Source organism: Lemur catta, chromosome 20 (genome assembly GCF_020740605.2).
Source record: "Lemur catta isolate mLemCat1 chromosome 20, mLemCat1.pri, whole genome shotgun sequence".
NCBI classification, from domain to species: Eukaryota; Metazoa; Chordata; class Mammalia; order Primates; family Lemuridae; genus Lemur; species Lemur catta.
The window spans coordinates 19,674,174-19,695,708 of record NC_059147.1 but is presented as its reverse complement, the minus strand read 5'-3'; the positions used below and the strand labels follow the sequence as shown (position 1 = coordinate 19,695,708).

General features: G+C 37.6%; 1 protein-coding gene across 1 annotated transcript in view; it reads left to right on the top strand.

Moving 5' to 3' along the window:
• Positions 1–21,535, top strand: part of PHLPP2 (PH domain and leucine rich repeat protein phosphatase 2) — a 56,133-nt gene that overhangs the window by 10,433 nt on the left and 24,165 nt on the right. Inside the window, exons 3-9 of the mRNA XM_045533151.1 lie at positions 5,469–5,602; positions 12,505–12,695; positions 14,562–14,687; positions 16,400–16,554; positions 18,521–18,667; positions 19,065–19,295; positions 20,523–20,725. Coding sequence (XP_045389107.1) covers positions 5,469–5,602; positions 12,505–12,695; positions 14,562–14,687; positions 16,400–16,554; positions 18,521–18,667; positions 19,065–19,295; positions 20,523–20,725 — 1,187 coding nt within the window. The remainder of the gene's footprint in view (positions 1–5,468; positions 5,603–12,504; positions 12,696–14,561; positions 14,688–16,399; positions 16,555–18,520; positions 18,668–19,064; positions 19,296–20,522; positions 20,726–21,535) is intronic.

Here is a 21,535-nt window from a genome sequence, read left to right as displayed (position 1 = left end):
AATATTAAATGAATTAATATTTGTAAAGTCCTGAGAATTAATTACACATGTTATGAAGAGTAAATGAATTAATACTTGTAAAGTAGTGCTTCTTAAACTATCCACCTGGGGAGTTTGTTAAAATACAGATTCTGGCCTGGCGTGGTGGCTCATGCCTGTAATACTAGCATTTTGGGAGGCCAAGGTGGGAGGATCGCTTGAGATGAGGAGTTCCAGACCAGCCTGAGCAAGAGGGAGACCCTGTCCTCTACTAAAAGTAGAAAAATTAGCCAGGTGTGGTGGCATGCGCCTGTAGTTCCAGCTACTCGGGAGGCCGAGGCAAGAGGATCACTTCACCCCGGGAGTTTGAGGTTGCTGTGAGCTGTGATGACACTGCTGCACTGTACCCAGGGCGACAGAGCAAGACTCTGTCTCAAAAAAACCCAAAAAACAACAAAAATAGATTTTGATTCAATAGGTCTAGGGTGGGGCTTGAGATGATTTTGTCTTTCTATTAAGCTCCTGAGTGATGTGCTAGGAGCTTAAATTGCAAGGAAAGTAAAGTACTTAATAAGTGCTCAGTAAATGTTACCTATTTGGGTTCTTTCAGATCATTCAACTCTTAGAAGTGGTGTTATGTTGACTAGAGCATTGCCCATGAATCTTTTCATGGGTGATTTCCCTAGGGTAGGTCTGAGTAATGGGATTACTACAACTAAAATTATACCATGTTTTCTCTAAATCACGGATTACTTCCTTCTCTCTTTACTTTTTTTCAATCGTGGACTTGTCACTTGAATATAACTCAAGGATTACTAATTTATAGAATTTTAGCATTTGAAGGAACCTTAGATCTACTAGTGAAACTATGTCTACCCAACCCAACAACCCCCCACCTTTCCATTTGGAAGTATGTGTGAGGGCAGGCTGTTTTTGGCTGTCACACTGCTGGGAATAGTTACCAGCATTTAGAAGGCAAAGGCCAGAGAGGCTTAATGTCTTCAGTGTGTGGGACATTTCTGTTCAGCAAAGGATTGTCCTGCCCCCAAACCAGGAACTTTCCCTTTGGGAATCACTGAGACCATTTCCCTTTGTTTTCTAAATGTGAAACAGGCCCATAGAGTTCAGGTTGAAACTGTATTCCTGCAGCTGGCTAGTGGTGGAGCTGCTCGTTGGACGCAAGTGTCTTACCTCCCAGTCTGCTGCTTGTTACATTATAATGTTTGGCCTTTTTTTTTTTTTTTTTTTTTTACTAAACTGTTTAAGTGATAAATGACTCACTAGTGAAGCTTAGTGTGATCCTTGCCTACTGTCTGAAAAGTTATAACAAGATTGTATGTGATAAAATGGATTGCCCTTTGGCTCATGGTCATATAGTTGGTTTTTTTCTTTGTCATCAAAATGACAAAGATTTCAAAGTGTTTGGTAGTTACCTTTTAAGATTAGATGAGAGCCAACAAGATGTGTATAACAGAAAATATCACTTTTGGGATTTGGAATCCTTAGTTCTAATTCCTTTTCCATCGCTGACTTGTTGGGTGACCTCTTGCAAGTCATTAAAATTTTGTTTACCATATTTTGAAGTCATGAAAGTGGATTGAAAAATCTTATTTCAGGAAACATGTTGAACAGATTACCACTGAGGAGGGGAAGAGAGTTTTTTATTTCGTGCTTCATATTTCTGTACCATTTTAACATTTTAAAAGAATACATTAAAATTGGAATATAAATAATTTTACCTTGAAAGGTTTTATTTTAAAACTTCTGAAATCAGCATGTATCTGACAGTTGATGGTAGGCAGTGTTTTTTATTAATGGTTATTCTGACATTGTGTGCTTTACTACAACACAGTTTTGACACTCACCACCAGAGTTAGTGCAGACTTCACAGGTTAAAGAGCGTGATCCCTAGCAAGGTTACCCTTACCCGAGATTCCAGCTGTACTTCTGACCAACTGGCTACAAATTTGATAGTTTCCATGACCCACTCAGGTTCAGGAATTCACCAGAATGATTCACACAACTCTAGAAGGCCCGGTACTTACAATTACAGTTTAGTATAAAGGACGTAAATCAGAATAAATCAGAACCAGCCAAGTGAAGAGACACATAGGGCGAGGTCTGGGAGGGTCCGAACGCAGAGCTTCTGTGCCCTCTCCTGGTGGAATCAAGGCCTGTCACCCTCCCAGCACTCCCAACCAGGAAGCTCCACTTCAGGACAGAGTTTTTATTGGGGTTTCATTACAAGGGCGGATTGATTGAATCATTGACCTATTATCCACTATTAACTAGAACTCTTGTGAAATGATACCTAGAGTGAAATGTACTCTTCTCTTACAGATGCCTTAGCTATGGGCACTGTTTAGGATAACTAATATAGAAAGATGCTACTCTTGACTGAGAGGTATAATCTCTTGTTAATAGCACTGCTTTATCTGTTGGCTGGTTTGGAGAGAAATTACTGTATGCACATGTATTTAAATTTAAGTGGACTGTAGTAGTTCTTAGAAGCATTAGCAGCAAACTAAAACTATTATAGTAGTCTTACTGTCTCCCTAAAGCAGCAGTAGAAGTAGTTCAAATGCTGAATAAAACTTTTCCCCCCAGCATTAGTTTCTCCTACACCTGTTTTGCAGTATATAATTTCCCTTTGATTTGTGAGAGATTTAACAAATAGCTAATTACCAGTCTGTTAAACTTTTGGAACTTTGAAACATAAAATTGAGCTGTAAGCATATTACAACATTTCCCTCCCCCATACTTTCTCCTCTTAAGCAGATGAGTTTAATGAGTAAATGGAATTAGTTCCTCATTTTGCTTGTTTTTGTACTTCTTAAAATATTACTTGTTTACTTATTTATGCTAAATCAATGAAAGCAGATGTTGAGGTTCTCTTGATTTTTTTTCTTTCTCTCCCACCAGGGAAAATACTTTCTTTAGGTGGAAACACATAAAGAGAGTTGCTAAAGTCTTCGGAGCTTTTTTAGGCCAGGAAATTTGATCATGTAAAATATGTCAGAATTAAGATGCTTCCATTTCTGTCAGTTTTCTAGAGAGAAATAGAAAAACTGACTAAGTGAGATTTAGTCTGAAAAATTTTGATAATTTTTTTGGTCCTGAATATGTGATCATTATATGGAATTATGGTATTTAAATACATTGAACTCTATATCCTAAAATAATAGTAAGGTTCAGGTAGAATTTATATTATATTATTAGGAAGGTGTCTTAGATACCTCACAGACTCTTGAGTTCCAAAAGAGCCTAAAGATATCTGGTCCAGGCCGGACACGGTGGCTCACGCCTGTAATCCCAGCACTCTGGGAGGCCGAGGCGGGTGGATTGCTCGAGGTCAGGAGTTCGAGACCAGCCTGAGCAAGAGCGAGACCCCCGTCTCTACTAAAAATAGAAATTAGCTGGCCAACTAAAAATATATATATAGAAAAAATTAGCCGGGCATGGTGGCGCTGGCCTGTAGTCCCAGCTACTCGGGAGGCTGAGGCAGTAGGATCGCTTAAACACAGGAGTTTGAGGTTGCTGTGAGCTAGGCTGACGCCATGGCACTCTAGCCCCGGCAACACAGCGAGACTCTGTCTCAAAAAAAAAAAAAAAAGATATCTGGTCCAATTTGATTCTTACAGGAATCTCTTCTAAAATATCTGAGACAGATGGCTCCCTAGTTCTCTCTGAGCAATTTTCAGGGGCAGTGTGTTTCATTATTGGGCATCTCTAATTATTAAGATTCTTCCTTATATTTAGTAGTTTAGTCCAAATGTACCTATGCAACTTCTCATTGTTGCTAGTCCCATTCTTTGGAGCAATGCAGAGTAAGTCTAATCCTTCCTGACATGTGAAGATACGGCTCTTCATGCCCTAAGTCTCCTTGTCTTCAAGTTAATCCTCCTTTAATCATTCTTCATATTGTGTAGTTATTAATAGTTGACATCTCCAGGATACAGTTCATTAGAAGTACCTCTTAAAATGCATCTTTTTCAGAAGAATTCTGCCATTGTGCTGGGAAAATGCTTAGCATTGTCAAAGACCTTTGTGAAGTTTGATTTTCTTTGGCTAGGGATTAATTGTAACTGGTGTTTTTATTATGAAAAGTTTATTTTCCATTTCTTTTAAATTCAGTCCTTATTGGTCTTTATAGACTTTTTGTTCTTTGATCATTCCCTGTGTAATAGTTCATTCTGAGTTTGTTTCATAGTTTCTAGAAGATACAAGACTGAACTGAGCAGTCAGGAGGGGCCAGGTAGTTGTTTATTTTTGTCTCTTTTGTACATCAGTATGGTTACTATTCTTAAATTATCATTTTGATACAGTTGTTTATGTTCATCTTTATAATGTTCCCATTTTATTGTATTTTTTACTTAATTCTTGTTGCTAACAGCATTTTCTAGCTCTTCAACCACAAAACACAGACATCCTTCATATCTTTTTGCCATGATGGGAAGTATATCTTGTTTCTTCTAAATAATATAATTCTTAAATTTTCTAGACAGAGTCCTTTTAATGTTCTTTAAGACCTTTTGCGTATGCATTGACTTTCCCATTTTTGCTTTTTGGTTGTTTCAGGTGGGAGAGATATTCTATTTTTATTGTAATTAAAATTTGGTTCCAGTACTAAAATTCTTTTGAATAATTGTCAACATGTTATTGAATGTTTACTATCAGTGAGATAGTTTGCTAAGCACTTTACATGCTACATGATATCTTATAAGTAAATAAATAAATCTATTAACAACCTTATGAGTTAGGTACTATGTTATTCCCACTTAATTGATGAAGAATTTAAGAAAATGAGGTTAAATAACTTGTACAGGGACATGCAGTTGATAAATGGCAGAACTAAGTCTCAAACCCAGGCAATGTGAGTTTTGGAGCCCATACTCTTAGCCACAGTATTTATAACTGTCAGCTTTCTGATGAAAGCATTGTAAAAGAGCTGTCTTGTTATTATGACTGGTGTAACTCCTTCTATCAAAATACACATTGATCACTTTGGTTTTATATATATTTTTAAGTATTTTAAGTCTGTCTGTTTTAAAATATGGTGTCAATAGAGGCCATAAATTATTGCTTGACATTCTAGTTTTACCTTAGCTTTCAATTAGGACCATGTAATAGAATGATTTTTGGGGGACTTATTGGACCATTCATTCTAGTTTTTGTGGAAGAATCATGTATGAGGCTGGTGGAAATATATAGTATTTGGGATATAGAGGCAACCCCAAGGTCTACATCTATAATTGTGTATGTAGCTTATATGATACCAGTTATAACCAAAAGCTCTTTGTGGTCCCCAAAGAGTATGTAGGGGTCCTGAGATCAGAAACTTTGAAAACCACTTGTTTAGTTGTAGCATATGCTATTAAAGAAAATCTTGATCTAGAAATAAAAATCAAGACTATATATTGAAAGATTAAAAAAATTAAATGAAGCATTTTTATTACTTACCAAATATATATTTTTAATTGTGCAAGCAGGAGACTGGAACCTACTGAACGACCTCTTCAGATTGTTTATGATTACTTGTCCAGACTGGGATTTGATGACCCTGTGCGCATACAGGAGGAGGCTACAAACCCTGACCTCGGCTGTATGATTCGATTTTATGGTGGTAAGAATTTATCAGTGGCTTTATGAACACGTTAGCTGCCTTTAAGTTGATCATGTATGCCTTCATCTACATTCAGCTTTTTAAAAATATTTTATCAAAAGCTAATTTTAAGCCAATCAACTCATGTAGTAAAAACAACCAAACAACAACAAAAAGAAGAGATCGAGGTTAGGGGAAGACTTAAAAGTATGAGCCAAAAATATCTTCCCTTTTAATTTTTGCTCTTTTTGTTCTTGTGTTCTGCCAATTTACTGCAACAGAATTATTTTATACCTTTGCCAGAATCTTGATCAGATCATGCTTTAGTATCAGTTATTTTTTTCAAGCTCCTGGTAAAGTCTATGAACTTTTGGATAGTTAAATAATGTTGTGAGAAATAAGTAGTCATTATAATATTTGACTTTTGACATTTGATGAATACGTCTGTCAGATTTGTGTATTGGTGAATTTAGTGGGCTTTAAATCTAGGATTTTTGACACTCTCTTCTCTTTTGTGCAGTTTTCCTCCTGTAGACTTTTTCACCTGATCACTTCAACAATGAAGTTAGACTTATTGAAATCAGATACCCTTTCTAAATATTACTTAGCTTACTAATACTACTACTAAGTAACATTCATGGAGTGGTTACTGTGTGCTTTTATGCTTATGAATTACCTAATTTACTCATTACAATAATCCTATGCTGTAGGAACTACTATCCCGTTTTACAGATGAGAAAACTGAGGCGGAGAGAACTTAAATAACTTGTTCAAGGTCATACAAAAATGACAGAGCCATTTAACACCTAACAGTTTTGAATTAATATGACCTACTTACCAAACAGTTGAGCCAGAATGTTTAAATTATTAGTATATCTAGGCATAACCATGTACTAAGATTCCCTGCTCTCACTATGTTGCCCAGGCTGTAGTTCAGGGCTGTTCACAGACTCCTGGGCCCCAGTGATCCCCTGCCTCAGCCTCCTGGGTAGCTGGGACTATAGGTGCGCGCCTCAGTGACTGGCTGGGTTATTTTTTTTCCTTCCATTTTGGTAGAGACGGGGTCTCACTCTTGCTCAGGCTAGTCTTGAACTCATGAGCTCAAGCGATCCTCCCTCCTCGGCCTCCCAGAGTGCTAGGATTACAGGCATGACCCACCATGCCTGGTCCAGAGATAACCACTGTTAACAGAAGATTTGAAGTTTTCTCTTTGAAGCAAATAGCTTAGTAATCAGCTTTAAATATTTCGTGTGTGGAATCTGTGGTGAGTCAGCTTTGTTAGAATACAGTGTTAATGAGCCAAGGTCATAAAGGGCCTAAGTTGAAACCAGTTAATGTTGTTATGTTCTCTGGTTTAAAAGGTACCCAGTGTCCCAGGCAGCAAGTGCGAGTTATCAGTCTTGTTGGAGAGGGAGTACTGGGGGAGACGTGAGTGGAATGACTGTTTTCAGTGCAAAGTCATGATCTAAAAGCTATGGAAATAACGTATTTTACTAATGGTGCATGGGTAGCATGATCAGTCATGGGGATTACGGGAGCACATTAATCAATCCCCTTATTTGTGTTTGAGGAGACAGAGTCTAGAGGGTGTGATTTGCTCGTAAAGTTAGAGTTCTGGGACTGCCTAGCTCAGGTATTCCTGCCCAGGCATTGCTTTCTGTACCACATTCCCTGTACACATTGTTTAAAACAATTTTGTCCAAAGAGCATAAAAACAAACAAAAGAAGACAGACACAAAAGAATCACATAGTATGTTTTTATTCAGTTCAAGTTCAAAACCAGGCAAATCACAGCCATATTGTTTAGAGATGTGTGTAGTACTGCTGTCTGTGAAAATCTGTTCTTTCCTTCTTCCATAATAACAAAACCGTAGTGGAGTATATGATTTTCTGGCAATACCTCATTTCCCAGCCTTTTTTTTTTAATTTTTTTTATTTTTTTATTTTTTTAATTTTTTAATTTTTTTTTTTTTGTTTGTTTTTTTGAGACAGAGTCTTACTGTGTTGCCTGGGCTAGAGTGAGTGCCGTGGCATCAGCCTAGCTCACAGCAACCTCAAACTCCTGGACATAAGCGATCCTCCTGCCTCAGCCTCCCGAGTAGCTGGGACTACAGGCATGTGCCACCATGCCCGGCTGATTTTTTCTATATATATTTTTAGCTGTCCATATAATTTCTTTCTATTTTTAGTAGAGACGGGGTCTTGTTCTTGCTCAGGGTGGTCTTGAACTCCTGAGCTCAAACAATCCGCCCGCCTTGGCCTCCCAGAGTGCTAGGATTACAGGCGTGAGCCACCGTGCCCGGCCTTTTTTTTTTTTCATTTCATTGTGAATTTCCCAGCCTTTCTTACAGTTAGGTGTGCACATGTGACACAATTTTCTTTGATGGTATGGAGTGAAATGGATGTGTGCTGCGTCTGCACCTGGTTCCTAGAACCTGCCACGTGTGCCCATTGGTGTTCTTTTCCTCTCGCGTGGGCTGGGATGGTAATAATCAGAGCAATGTTTGATGTAAAGTGTTGAAAATGGCAGAGCCACCGTCAACTGGAGTTTCTGAATGACAGTGTTGACCCCTGGCAACACGGAATGCTCACCTGATCAGAATTAAATTTCTCTTGTGTTTGAGCTATTATATTCTGTGGGCTATAGCAGTTAAACTTACCGTAATTAGTACAGGATGTATACAAAAGTGGCAAAAATGTAAAGAGAACGAAGATATGATTATTATAAAAGTCAAGGGAGTGGGTGACCTCTAGGGTAGAGGGAGGAGGGTGTAAATCTTACTGGTAGAATTTTTGAGTTAATACATATATACATTTTAAATTTTGACTCAGTATTCCTAAATTGCACAAATAGGTGATATCAGTGTGTACTTTCTTCGGTAGAATTTAAGAGCACTCATTCCCTACACCTTTGCCAATATCAGGTATCACTGTTAAAATTAATCTTGCTCAAACTGCAGAAAATACTATCTCATGTTAATTTTGCATATTTTAAACTTCTTTGTTAAAACGTAGGAATAATATTGTAGAAAAGTGTTGTACCACCCTAATACAATTACTTTTATGATTGTGTATTTTCTTAGTCTCAAAATATTTTTAATTATTGTGGGGTCATACATTTTTTCTTTTAAAACATTTTGTTTTTAATTATACAAGTTAAATATGAATATACTGTTATTATCTGTAGTGCTTTAATTTCTTACAATAACCTCTCAAGTCCTTTAACTGCTTTATAGATGACCACTACTCTCGATTTAGTGTGTACCTATTGATAATCTTCTGACTTTTATTCCTATGTAATATATCTTTGTAGAAATACATGGATTTTGTTTATATAAATGGTATTATTTGTTTACATAAATGGTACTGGTCTCCAAGCTATTTTTCACTCAGCTGTATGTCTTGAAGCTCTTTCCTTATTGGCATTGTAGAACCATCTTCTGTGTGCATTTCTTTAACTTACGTAGTATTGAATATCATGTATGTATTATAGTCGATGTAACCATTTCCCTAGTCATGAACATTACATCGTTTGCCTCTTCACGCACCTGTGTTTCTTCAGCATCAATCTCTAAGCATGAAATTATTGAGTCGTATGATATTCACATTTAAAATATTAATTACTACTGCACAACACTTTTATATCCCATCAGTGTATCAGAGTACTCTTTGCCCACAGTATGACCTTTCAATAGTACTGTGGTTTTAAATTTTTTACTAATCTGATGGATAAAATGATGGTCTTCATTGTTTAAATTTTTGTTTCCCTGATTGCTACTACTGGTGTGGATGAGAATTGTTTTATATTTTTATTGGATCTTTAGATTTCTTCTCCTTTGAATTACCCATTGATATTTTTATGCATATTTATTTCATTTTTCTTATTGATTAAAGAGCTTCTGTATATGTTCTGAATATATATCCTTTGGATACTATATTAGTGACTAAATTTTGTCCAGCCTGTAAATTTTAATTTTATTTATTGTTTTTTTTGTTTTTTTTTTTTTTGAGACAGAGTCTCACTCTGTTGTCCAGGCTAGAGTGCTGTGGCATCAGCCTAGCTCACAGCAACCGCAAACTCCTGGGTTCAAGCAATCCTACTGCCTCAGCCTCCTGAGTAGCTGGGACTACAGGCATGTGCCACCATGCCCGGCTAATTTTTTCTATATATATATTTTTAGTTGTCCAGATAATTTCTTTCTATTTTTAGTAGAGACGGGGGTCTCGCTCTTGCTCAGGCTGGTCTCGAACTCCTGACTTTGAGCAATCCTCCGGCCTCGCCTCCCAGAGTGCTAGAATTACAGACGTGAGCCACTGCACTCGGCCTATTTATTTTTTTGTTGTGCAGAGTTTGAGCTTTTTATTTAGTCAGTTTTTTCTTTTAATGCATTATATTTCATCCGTAGCCTAGGTCATAAACATAGTCTATATTTTATTCTTGTACTTTTATATTTTTAAAATATGATAGGAGGGAGGAATCTAACTTAACTTTTTTCTTAGCCAGTTGCCCAACAAAATTATTGGAATTAGCTCATTCTTTCCCTAGTGATTTGAAATATCACCTTTATTAAGTTTCTGTATAAGCAAGGGTCTGTTTTTGGACTCTATCCTGTCACATTGATCTGTTTGTCTTTTCTTGTACCAATACCAAAACTATTTTAACTAATATACATATATGATTTATTTTGATAGCTCACAGGGAAGTTCCCTATCGCTGTCCTTCTCGGAAAATCAGGGAGAGCTCTAGAAATTGGGGAAGTCTTTGTGAAGTAGTAGTATTTGAGTTAGTTCTTTAAAAATTGACAGAATTTCAACAAGCAGAAATGAAAGAGGACGGGGGTAGATTAGAAATTTCATCACATGTTCTGTGAATCACAGATAATTTGAGTCCAGATTGTTTTGGGCCATGAGTGTACTATCAGGAGTTCAGCCTTCATCTGGCAGATGGTAGCAGGAAGTGATGGGATCCAAGTGAGCCAGAGGAAGATGAATCTTGTGTTCGTGTGGTTAATAAATCAGATGTGAACTAATAGGGACCTGAACTAGGGAATGTGAAGGAGTCATTCCTATGAGAGACTTTTCAGAGGAATAATCAGTAAGCATTGATAGCTGACTAATAAAGGGAGTTGAGGAAGTGAACCTGAGAGTTAAAGCTGATTCTGAGGTTTTGAGCCTGGGTGACTTCAGGAGGTGACAGAGCTTGAGTTGTGAGAATGAGCTAGTTTCACGGGTGTTGAGGACTTGGTTTAGGCGTGGTTAATTTTCAGTGTTGGTAAATGTCCAGTTGGAGGTACCTGGCAAACAGTTGGAAATATGAAACCAGAGCTTAGGAAATGCAGATCTGGGAGAGCCAAACTCTCTGAGGAAGGTTGAATTTGGAATATATGTGGCCCTCCATATCTACTGAGAATCAAAAACATTTAAAAAAAACAGCAGTATAACAATAAAAAAGATAAATTTTAAAAATATAACAACTATGTAGTATTCACATTATATTAGGAATTATAAGTAATCTAGAGATGATTCAAAGTATACAGAAAGATATACATAGATTATATGCAAATACAGCTTTTTTTTTTTTTTGAGACACGGTCTTGCTCTGTCACCTAGGCTAGAGTGCAGTGGCATCCTCACTGCAATCTCAAACTCCTGGCCTTAAATGATCCTCCTTCCTCAGCTTCCCAAAGGGCTGGGATTACAGGTGTGAGCCACCGTGCCTGGCTGATGCCATGTTACATGAGGGACTTCAGCATCTGTGGATTTTGGAATCTGTGGAAGGGTCCTGGAACCAATCCCATGTGAATACCAGGGAAAGACTATATAGATGAAAGAATTGGCCTAGAATAGTAGATAAATGGCTATCCCATATATCTAATGTTAACATACAAAGCTTTATTGAATAATATAATTTTAAGGCTTTCAAGTAATCTACCCATTCCTCATTGTGAATATACATCCTTTGGATGCTATATTTGTGACTAAAGTAATGCCCAAGGTTGCATAATCAATTATGTGATAATATCTGGAGTACAACCCAGTCTTCGCAACTCCTGGATTACTGTTTGCACCACCTCATACTGTTGCTGCTCCTGCTCATTTCTGTGTATAGATACTTGTCTGTTTTTAGTAGTGTTGTTACCAAAAACTTCATGTCTCTTCACTGTATCTCTGTCATATGAACACTTCTGATGGAAAGGAGGATGCTTAAAGAAAGAGAAGCTCTTGTGTGCACATATCAGCTTCCGCCATCATTGCTGGGATAGTTGATTGAAATGTTACCCATAAGCTTTCCCCTGTGAGAGGCAGAGGGATAGAGGATTATATACGGAATTAGAGTACTAGTACTCCTATAGTTATTACTTTCTTCCTTCAGGAATAGACTAACAACAATAGTGGCTCTCATTTATCCCACACTTCTTTTGTACCTAAAACTATTTTTAGTACTTTACATTTATTATCTTTCTTAATTTTTACCAGAACCCCCTGAAGGTAAGTAGTATTAAGATCCAAAGTATATAAATGAACAAAGTAAAGCTCAGTAAGATTAAGTAGTTTAAGCAAAGTAAGCAGAACAAGGATTCAAACTCAAGGATATCTGACTCCAAAGTTCATGATCTTAACCACTTTATTATCCTGCCTTTCTCTGCATACATAGGAAATATAACTGCTGGAAGAAAGGTTAACAATGGCATTCAAGTAAAATCTTGCTCTGTAAACCAAAATTTATAGGTATTGGCGCTATATACAAGTTAAGTGATGGATAATATTTTAGGACTGAGATCTTATTTTGTAATACCTATATTGCTTGTTATTATATCTGTAAATAAGGTTGTTGAATGTTGACACATAATACTTTTTTTTCCCCCTTTCAGTATTCTTATACTACTTTAATGGTGGATTCTGAAGTATTGTCTTCTTTTCAGAAAAACCATGCCAGACGGATCACCTGGATCGAATCCTGCTGTCTGGGATCTACAATGTACGCAAGGGCAAGACTCAGCTGCATAAGTGGGCTGAGCGCCTGGTGGTTCTCTGTGGTACCTGCCTTATCGTTTCCTCGGTGAAGGATTGTCAAACTGGAAAGATGCACATTTTGCCTCTGGTTGGGGGAAAGGTAAGACTCACAAAGATGAATTATTCATTTGATGATCTTAATTAAGAAAACATTGACTGGGCACAGTGGCTCATGCTTGTAATCCCAGTACTTTGGGAGGTTGAGGTGGGAGGATCACTTGAGGCCAGGAGTTTGAGACCAGGCTGAGCAAGAGCAAGACCCTGTCTCTACGAAAAATAGAAAAATTAGCCAGGCATAGTGGCACCTGCCTATAGTCCCAGGTACTTGGGAGGCAGAGGCTGGAGAATTGCTTGAGCCCAGGAGTTTGAGGTTGCAGTGAGCTATGATGACGCCATTGCCCTCGTTCCTGGGCAACAGAGCAAGACTGTCTCAAAAAAAAAAAAAAAAAAAAAAGACTACATCCTTATCAAAGGTTGAGTTCTTGGAGTTTGGGGGAGAATTTCTTTCAAGAGCTGTTTTTGTGCTTTGAATCCCTACCACCACTCCAAATAGGAATGGAGGAGATTTTTGCCTCTTTTCTTAACCCTAGTGAAAGAGGTTTCAGTATGACTCAAGAGAGCTTGATGAGGGTCCTGTGCAGTAAGTGGGACATAGTAGACTGGTGTTCTGCCTTCTGACCAGGAAATCTTGAGGATAAGAGAGATGCTACCCAGCTGCTGGTGACAGAACAAAAGCACAGCCAATGTGTTGGGATCATTGTGTACTCCTTGAGTTTGTTAGTGTGTGATCCATTGGCAGATGGGTTGAGGTGGGTGGGAAGGGAGGAGACAGAGCGAGAAGGGAGAAAAGGGAGAGAGAGAGAAGAGAAAAGAGCAGGAAAGGGAGAGCAGGTGCACATGAGTGCAAGCCGTTGTGTGCGAGTGGGGGTGTGTGCATTCGCTTAGATATTCAGAATTATGCAACTATCCAAATAATCAATTTTAGAACATTTTTAGACCCTAAAAGGAAACCGTGCATCGCTTAGCCATTATCTCCCAATTCCCTCCCGAGCCCTAGGCGACTACTAATCTACTTTTTGTCTCTAGTTATTTGCCAATTCTGGACATTTCATATAAGTGGAATCATAAAATGTATAGTTCTGTGTGACTGGCTTCTTTCACTTAAGATGTTCAGCTATGTTGTAGCATGTATCAGTACTTTGTTCTGTTTATGCCAAATAGTATTCTATTGTATGGATATACCACGTTTTGTTTATGCATTCACCTGGTGATGGACATTCGGGTTGTTTCTGCTTTCTTGGCTATTATGAGTAATGCTGCTGTGAACATTCAAGTACAAATCTGTGTGGTGGACATGTTTTCAGTTCTCTTGGATATAAACGTAGGAGTGGAATTGCTGGTCGTACAGTGGGTCTGTGTTTAACCTTTTGAGGAACTGCCGGACTCTTTTCCAGAGTGGCTGTACAATTTTACATTTCCACCAGCAGTATAAGAGGGTTCCAGTTTATCCATATCCTTGCCAATACTTATTATACAACACTTGTTATGATCTATGTTTTTAATTTTCGCTGTCCTAGTGGATGTGTTGGCATCACATTGTGGTGTGGTTTCAATTTGCATTTTCCTTGTGGCTAATGATGTTGAACAATGTTTCATGTGCTTATTTGTTTATCTCCTTTGGAGAAATATCTATTTAGATCTGTTGCCTTTTTTTTTGTTTCAAAATATTAACGGGCTACAAATGTTTTAGGTTACTTGGATCATTTTTGTAATGCTTGAGTCCTGACTATAGGTGTGCCCGTCACCCAAATAGTGTTCATAATACCCATTAGGTTGGCTCTCCCTTTTCCTCCCTCCCCCACTGCCTATTTTTTTAATTGGGTTATTTGTCTTATGATTACCTTTTGCTTTTTGACTAGGATTGTTTTTTTTAGTTGTTCTGGTTTTCTCCCCTTGTTTTCTGCAGATAGAAGAAGTGAAGCGACGGCAGTACTCCCTGGCATTCAGCTCAGCTGGAGCCCAAGCTCAGACCTATCATGTCAGCTTTGAGACTTTGGCGGAGTACCACAGATGGCAGCGGCAAGCATCCAAGGTGAAAAGCGCTCACATGTCCTGCTATGGAGATAAGAATGGAGAAGCCCATCAGAAATGTATTTTGAAACTGAACTTACTCCCAAGAGAGTGAATTATAATTTTTAATTTCCTTTCTAGACCTTTCTGAGTATATAATGAATAAAATCATGGAACACCACAAACTCCTTAACTTATTATTTATATGTATTTGCTCCTTAACTTATTATTTATATTTGCATAGCACAAAAATGCTGTCAAAAGTGTTTTCAGGTGCATTTACGTCTGTACCATCTCTTTGAGGTGTAGGGCCTTGGGAGGATTGTGAGAGGACCCTCAAAGGAATTGAGACAGTGAGATTTAAATGACTTTCCCGTGACCTCAGTAGTCTGTATAAACTTAGAACAGGCTTGATAAACCACTTCAAATATGAACTTACTGATGCAACAGTGCCCGTAATTCTTCACAAATCATTATTCCTATATGCTGAGGATGATTAGCCTTTCAGCATAATTTCTGCTGTTTAGCCTTTAAGGATAAGCTGTTGTAAAAATGCATTGTGATTTCCAAATTCTCTTGTTCTTGTAGCCATCTTTGCAGAATTTTGCATAAGGGGTTGTTATAATGACATGTTATCAAAATATAAATGACTTTTCCAGTGATATAGTTTTGGTTTTTTGGATCCATTTTCACAACCCATATTTTGTTAGCATACTGTTACAGAAATAGAAACCTTGTTTTGGTTTTATTGAATTTTTTTGGTTATGTTGTATTAGCTATAAAAATCTGCTCTGAATTACACTAGTTTCAATTTTAAGTAGCTATTCTATTCCTCTTCTGCCCTTGCAAAGAGAAGTTAATACTTTTTGAGCATCTTTTGCATGCTCTGCAGCGTGCTGTATGTGCTTGGTTATTTAATTTTAATCTTCATAACAGATGAAGAAACTGTGCTAATAAGTAGCAGAGCTAGTGTGACTATAAACGGCCATGTTTTTTCATATCACACTCTTGATATGACAAAAAACTCTTAAAGTTTTTTACAGTTATTTTGAATCATCTAAAATTAAGTTGCTTTTATAAATGAATAATTGCATCTCATTACCTTTTTTTCTTTCCTGTGAGTTTTTTTTTGATGAGTCAATCTGTTGTTTCATTTACGTCATTAGTATGTTCAAAAAGAGACTAGGTACATCATACAGAATTTATTTTAAACAAGAAAAATCAATATAATGAAATTTTCTAAGCAGCTTGTATTTAGCCATTTAAAATGTATTCATACACGTGTGCATGTATATATATGCATGTTTACACATGTATATAAATCTGTACACATATACACAAACATATATATAGATATATACAAAGTAATAAAGATACCTAGGGCTAGGCTAATGAGTAATATTATTACTCTTTTTTTCTTTTTTCTTTCAGCATATTATGGGGGTACAAATGTTTAGGTTAGGTATAATGCCCTTGCCCCACCTGAGTTTGAGCTTCAAGCGTGTCCATCCCCCAGACCACGCGCATTGCACTGATTATGTGTGTATATACCCATCCCCTCCTCCCCGCTCTTTCCTGTGTTTTTATTTAGTGCTCTTTTGTGTAAATGCCATTCCACATTCTCTTACTAGAACTGTTAGAAAAAGAAAGAAATAAAATAAATGGCATTCCATTGCAAGGTGGGTTCTAGACACTCAGTGCTCACTCAGAAGGCTCTGCTCTTCGGCCTTCCAGGTGGTGTCCCAGCGAATCAGCACTGTGGATCTCTCGTGTTACGGCCTCGAGGAGGTTCCTGAGCATCTCTTCTACAGTCAAGATATCACCTACCTCAACCTGCGACACAACTTCATGCAGCTAGAAAGACCCGGGGGCCTTGACACGCTCTACAAGTATGTGGAGAAGAGGTTTTCAGACTGATGTGTTAAAACCAAATTGTAACGAATATCTTAGTGGTTTGTGTTTGTAAGCGAGCTGTAAGTGAGCATGCTACCATGGTGCATATATTCTGAAATTCCCTCTCCTTTTTGATGGGGAAGTGAAATTTTTTTATTTACACAATTCTCCCAGCTGCCCTTCGGCCCCCCATAAAACAGAAGATTGACACAAATGATCTGTTATGGAGGCAACGATGAGCTGCCATTGATCTGGATAATCTTTTTGTATAAATCATTGACAATGATAACGCAGCCAGGGTGAATCAAGAGATTCAGGATATGGAAATTTTTGAATGAGAAGTATTAAGTTTAAATGACTTACAGGAGATAGGCCTAATTTCAAGGATTTCACTCCCAGAGACAGGGCTTTATCTTTCCATTGTACCTTCTACTGCCAATTCTTGAGCCTTTTGTCAGCTATGAAACTTCTCTCTTCTAATAAAGGAACCATTTATACCTACCACACTGTGCCCTACATATTTTTCCATCTCCTTTGTTAAAATATATTTCCCATTCCTACCTTCTATCCATCCCACCTCACTCCTCTACTCAAAAAATGGATAGCAGTGAATAAATGCATGGTGTGAGTAATTGTCTGGGCCTCTGGTGTGGAAGGGAGAAATTAGAAATCAAAGCATTCAAAGTGATTTAAATTATGTGGTGATTAAAAAGATAATATACATTAAAATGACATATCTTACTACCTTAAAAACTAATGATTCTGGAGTAATTTCCAGAAAACTACGATTTTTATCTCACACTATGTTTTAGAAAGTTTTTCAAGTATAAGCCTCTAGTTAGTAATGAGATGGTTATTTTAATAATATTGGCATGTGAAAGTGTAAACAAGCTATAATTTAGGGAAGTTGGTTTCTAGCATTTGTGTCTGAGTTGCTATGAAAATAGGATTAAACCAGTCTGAGGGCTGGATCATAAATTCTGAAGTCAAGGCACCAAGCCAGAGGAGTAATCAGTAATCAAGGCCAAGTCATCTGGAAATCAACAGTTGAGAATTTGGAAGAGGAGCATTAGAGTGAGGTAGGAAGGATTCCAGCCTAGAAGCAGGTGATACAGACCACTGTCATGGAGAACAGTACCTTAGCCTCACCATCTTGCACTTGTGCCCATACAGTGTTGGGCACATAGTGAGTGCTCAGTAAATATTTTTGGAATAAATTCTATGGTAAACATTTAAAACAGATCATTTAAAGCCAGGCGCTGTGGCTCATGCCCATAATCCCAGCACTTTTGGAGGCTGAGGAGTTTGAGACCAGCCTGGGCAATATAGCAAGATCCTGTCTCTACAAAGAATAACAAATTAGCCAGAAGTAGAATTATCAGAGTTAATCTTATGGATCCATTTTATGACAATACTATCTCTGGATAAGACAATATAGATACTTTTACTTACAAATAAAATAGAAGCATTAAAAATTACTATTTCATGTTATATGTTAGATCACATCTGAGTAAAATGCTATGTCACGTTCGTATTTTCAAGCTCCACCTGGTCCATTTGTTTTAAGTGACAGTTTGAGCCAACATAATTTCAGTATGAAAAAAGAAGTTGCTTGTAATGAAATTTTAAAAAAAGACCAGCCTGGGCAACATAGCAAGACCCCACCTCTACAAAAAGTAAAAAATTAGCCAGGCATGGTGGCTCGTGCCTATAGTCCCAGCTACTTCGAAGGCTGTGGTGGAAGGATCTCTTGAGCCCAGGAGTTCCGGGCTGCAACAAGTTAATGATTGTGCCACTATACTCCAGCGTGGGCAACAGAAAGACCTTGTCTCTAAAAAATAAATAATAAATCGATGACATAGATCATTTAAGATAAATCATCAAAGGCCATTTATGTCTCTTGTAAAGTTACAGTAACAGATTTATTGAAATGCAATATGAACTTTTCTCTTTGCTCTTTAGATTTTCTCAACTGAAGGGCCTGAACTTGTCCCATAATAAACTCGGGTCGTTTCCTGTGTTGTTGTGTGAGATCTCCAGCCTGACTGAGCTCAACCTTTCCTGCAATGGATTTCATGACCTACCGAGTCAGATTGGCAATCTACTAAAGTGAGTAACTGACCTCTACTAGATTCCTCTTTTCCCTTGCAGAATAAGAAACTTGTCTGGCGTTTGGAATGAAGGTAGTACCATGAGCCCTTGCAGTGATATAAATCATGTAATTAGTAGGATTCTAGTCGGCAACAGTTTTAGACATCAGAGATCTACGTGCCCACTGCAATGACTAATCCTTCAGCTTCAACAGCAGAGGTCCTGATGCTCTTTGAGAGGGATCATCCGTGCACATTATGTGTAGGTTATCTATTAAGTATCTACAGATGGTGAGTTAAGACATTTTATCATTTTTGGATTAGTAATAAATTACTGACATAAATCAGAATCCATAACTCTAGTTCTATCCATTCCAATGTAACTTTCACAAAGTAGTTTTGTTTTGTTCCAACAGCATTCAAACTCTCTGTCTTGATGGCAACTTTCTGACTACTTTACCTGAAGAATTGGGAAATCTCCAACAGCTTTCCTCTCTGGGAATTTCTTTCAACAACTTTAGTCAAATTCCTGAGGTTTATGAGAAGCTCACTATGTTAGATAAAGTGGTTATGGCAGGAAATTGCCTGGAAGTCCTCAACCTAGGGCTGCTGAGCAGGATGAGCCACATCAAGCACGTAGATTTGAGGTAAGGCCGTTCTTTACCATCTCTTCCTTCGGTTCACTCTGATGGGCCTTTTTGTCTTACAAAAACTTCTTTAAAACGTTAGGATTTTAGAATAGTATAGAAATAGTTATTTTCAAAGCTGTAGTACAACTTCATTTGCCACCCAATAGCAGAGAGTTGAAGGACCAGGTAGGTGCACCATGTGATAGAGACCATCTCATTGCCTTGGACAAGGGTGTTCTGACTTACCCTCTCAGCAGCATTTTATGAGCATTCACATTTCCTCACATCCTTATTAATGTTGGATTTTAGCAGTATTTTTCCTTACTGTCAGTCTAGTAGGTAGAAAATAGTATTTCCTTGTTTTAATCAATGTTTATTTACTCAGGAGTGAGGTTGAGCATCCTTTTATATATATATTAGTAGTTTGTTGTTTTCCATAAACTTGACCATTTCTCTGTGGAGTCTTTGGATTTCTTCTTGATACCCATCATATTATAATTAAAATGTTAAAGGTGTCACTACTAAGAAATTTTTAAGAGTTTTATTTTCTAGTCATAATCTTTTCCCAAAGGAAGACACTTATTGGATGTTCTGTCCTTTACAGTAAGCCACTGATGTACCTTATAAAGACATAGTAAGAGAGAGATTTATTGAAATAAGAAAAATCAGAACAGGCCTACATGCACTAAATCATATGCTTATGTAGAAAGAACCAAAAAGTCATTTTCTGTAATTTGCTGTTGAATTAGCCAATATACATACAGATTATTTTCTTATCCATTAATTAATGTTATACGAGTCTTAGCCCTAGAGGTGGAATAGGCATAGCAACAGGAGGAAGTGTGGCTGCTCCTCAGACTCTTGGCATGGTACTCTTATGACTGCTTTGCTACTCACTAACCCAAAAGGTTAAGTTCATCTTCTTGTTCCTTTGTCCTACTCCTTAGTCCCTACCTAACCTTATTAGGTATTTAACTATTTGTGGATATGGCCCCCTTTTTCTTTCTCTTTCTTTAATTTGCATATGCATTTGCTAGTCTGGATTGTTTAACTTAGCTGCACCTTGAGGTCTTGTTTATAAACTATCAGTGGTTATTTATATAGTACCTTGCAAAATAAGGTAAGTAAGAAATTCTTAAGTTGTTTAGGAAATAGAGAAAGGGATCATACCTCTCCTATTTTTCTTTTGGTAAGCACATTTAATAGAGTTTATTTCTGGTTATTTCCTTGTTTCTGACTATTAAGGATGAACCATTTGAAAACGGTGGTTATTGAAAATCTAGAGGGAAATAAATACATCACCCACATGGATCTCCGGGACAATCAGCTGACTGACTTGGATCTCAGCTCCCTGTGTGGCTTGGAGCAGCTGCACTGTGAGCGGAACCAGCTAAGAGAGCTGACCCTCAGCGGCTTCTCCCTGCTCACTCTCTATGCCAGTTCCAACAGTGAGTTCTTTTTCCAGCCTCTTGTTTTTTCTTTTAGTTCTAGTAAGAGCTTTCTAGGAAAAATGACATCTGTGGTGCTTCTGAGCCTCTCTGCAGATGGAGTTGGTAGTTCACTGAGGCCTAGCTTTATCTTTTCACTTCGGTGTCAACACTTAAGTGGTTGTCACGTGCATGAAAAGACATGAATACTTTGAGATTTACTTAGCGTAATAACAGGCATTTCGAAAAATAATGGCGTGTGTGGAGGACATTGGTACTTTGAGATGGGAGTCTGCCAGCCTCTTCATTTTCTGGCAAATGAATAGACTCCTCTTTCCTCCTCCTCAAAATAAAAAGGTGTGGGGAGGTAAGCAAGCATATTCAAAACAGAGTATCAATATATAAACCAGAGATGAGCCCTGGGACTGAATCAGGCCTACCACCTCTTTTTGTCTGGACCATAAGAAATGGTTTTTTAATGGTTGGGTGAAAAAAGAAGAAGAATTTTGTGATATGTGAAAATTATATGAAATTCAGGTTTCTATGTTCATAAAGTTTTATTGGAATATGGCCACACTAATTGGTTTACACATTGTTTTCACATTACTGATTTCATGCTATAGTGGCAGAATTGAGTAGTAGTAAGAGAGACCGTATTATGGTCTGCATAGCCTAAAATATCTACTATTTAGCCTTTTACAGAAAAAGTTTGCCAGTGCCCAGGCTAAAAGCTTGTGCTGCCTCAGTGCTAGAATGAGAAGCCCCTCATTTCAATGAGGATTTGTTCCAAGAATATTTTTCAATGTAAAGGGCCTCATGTTTATTGAGGCC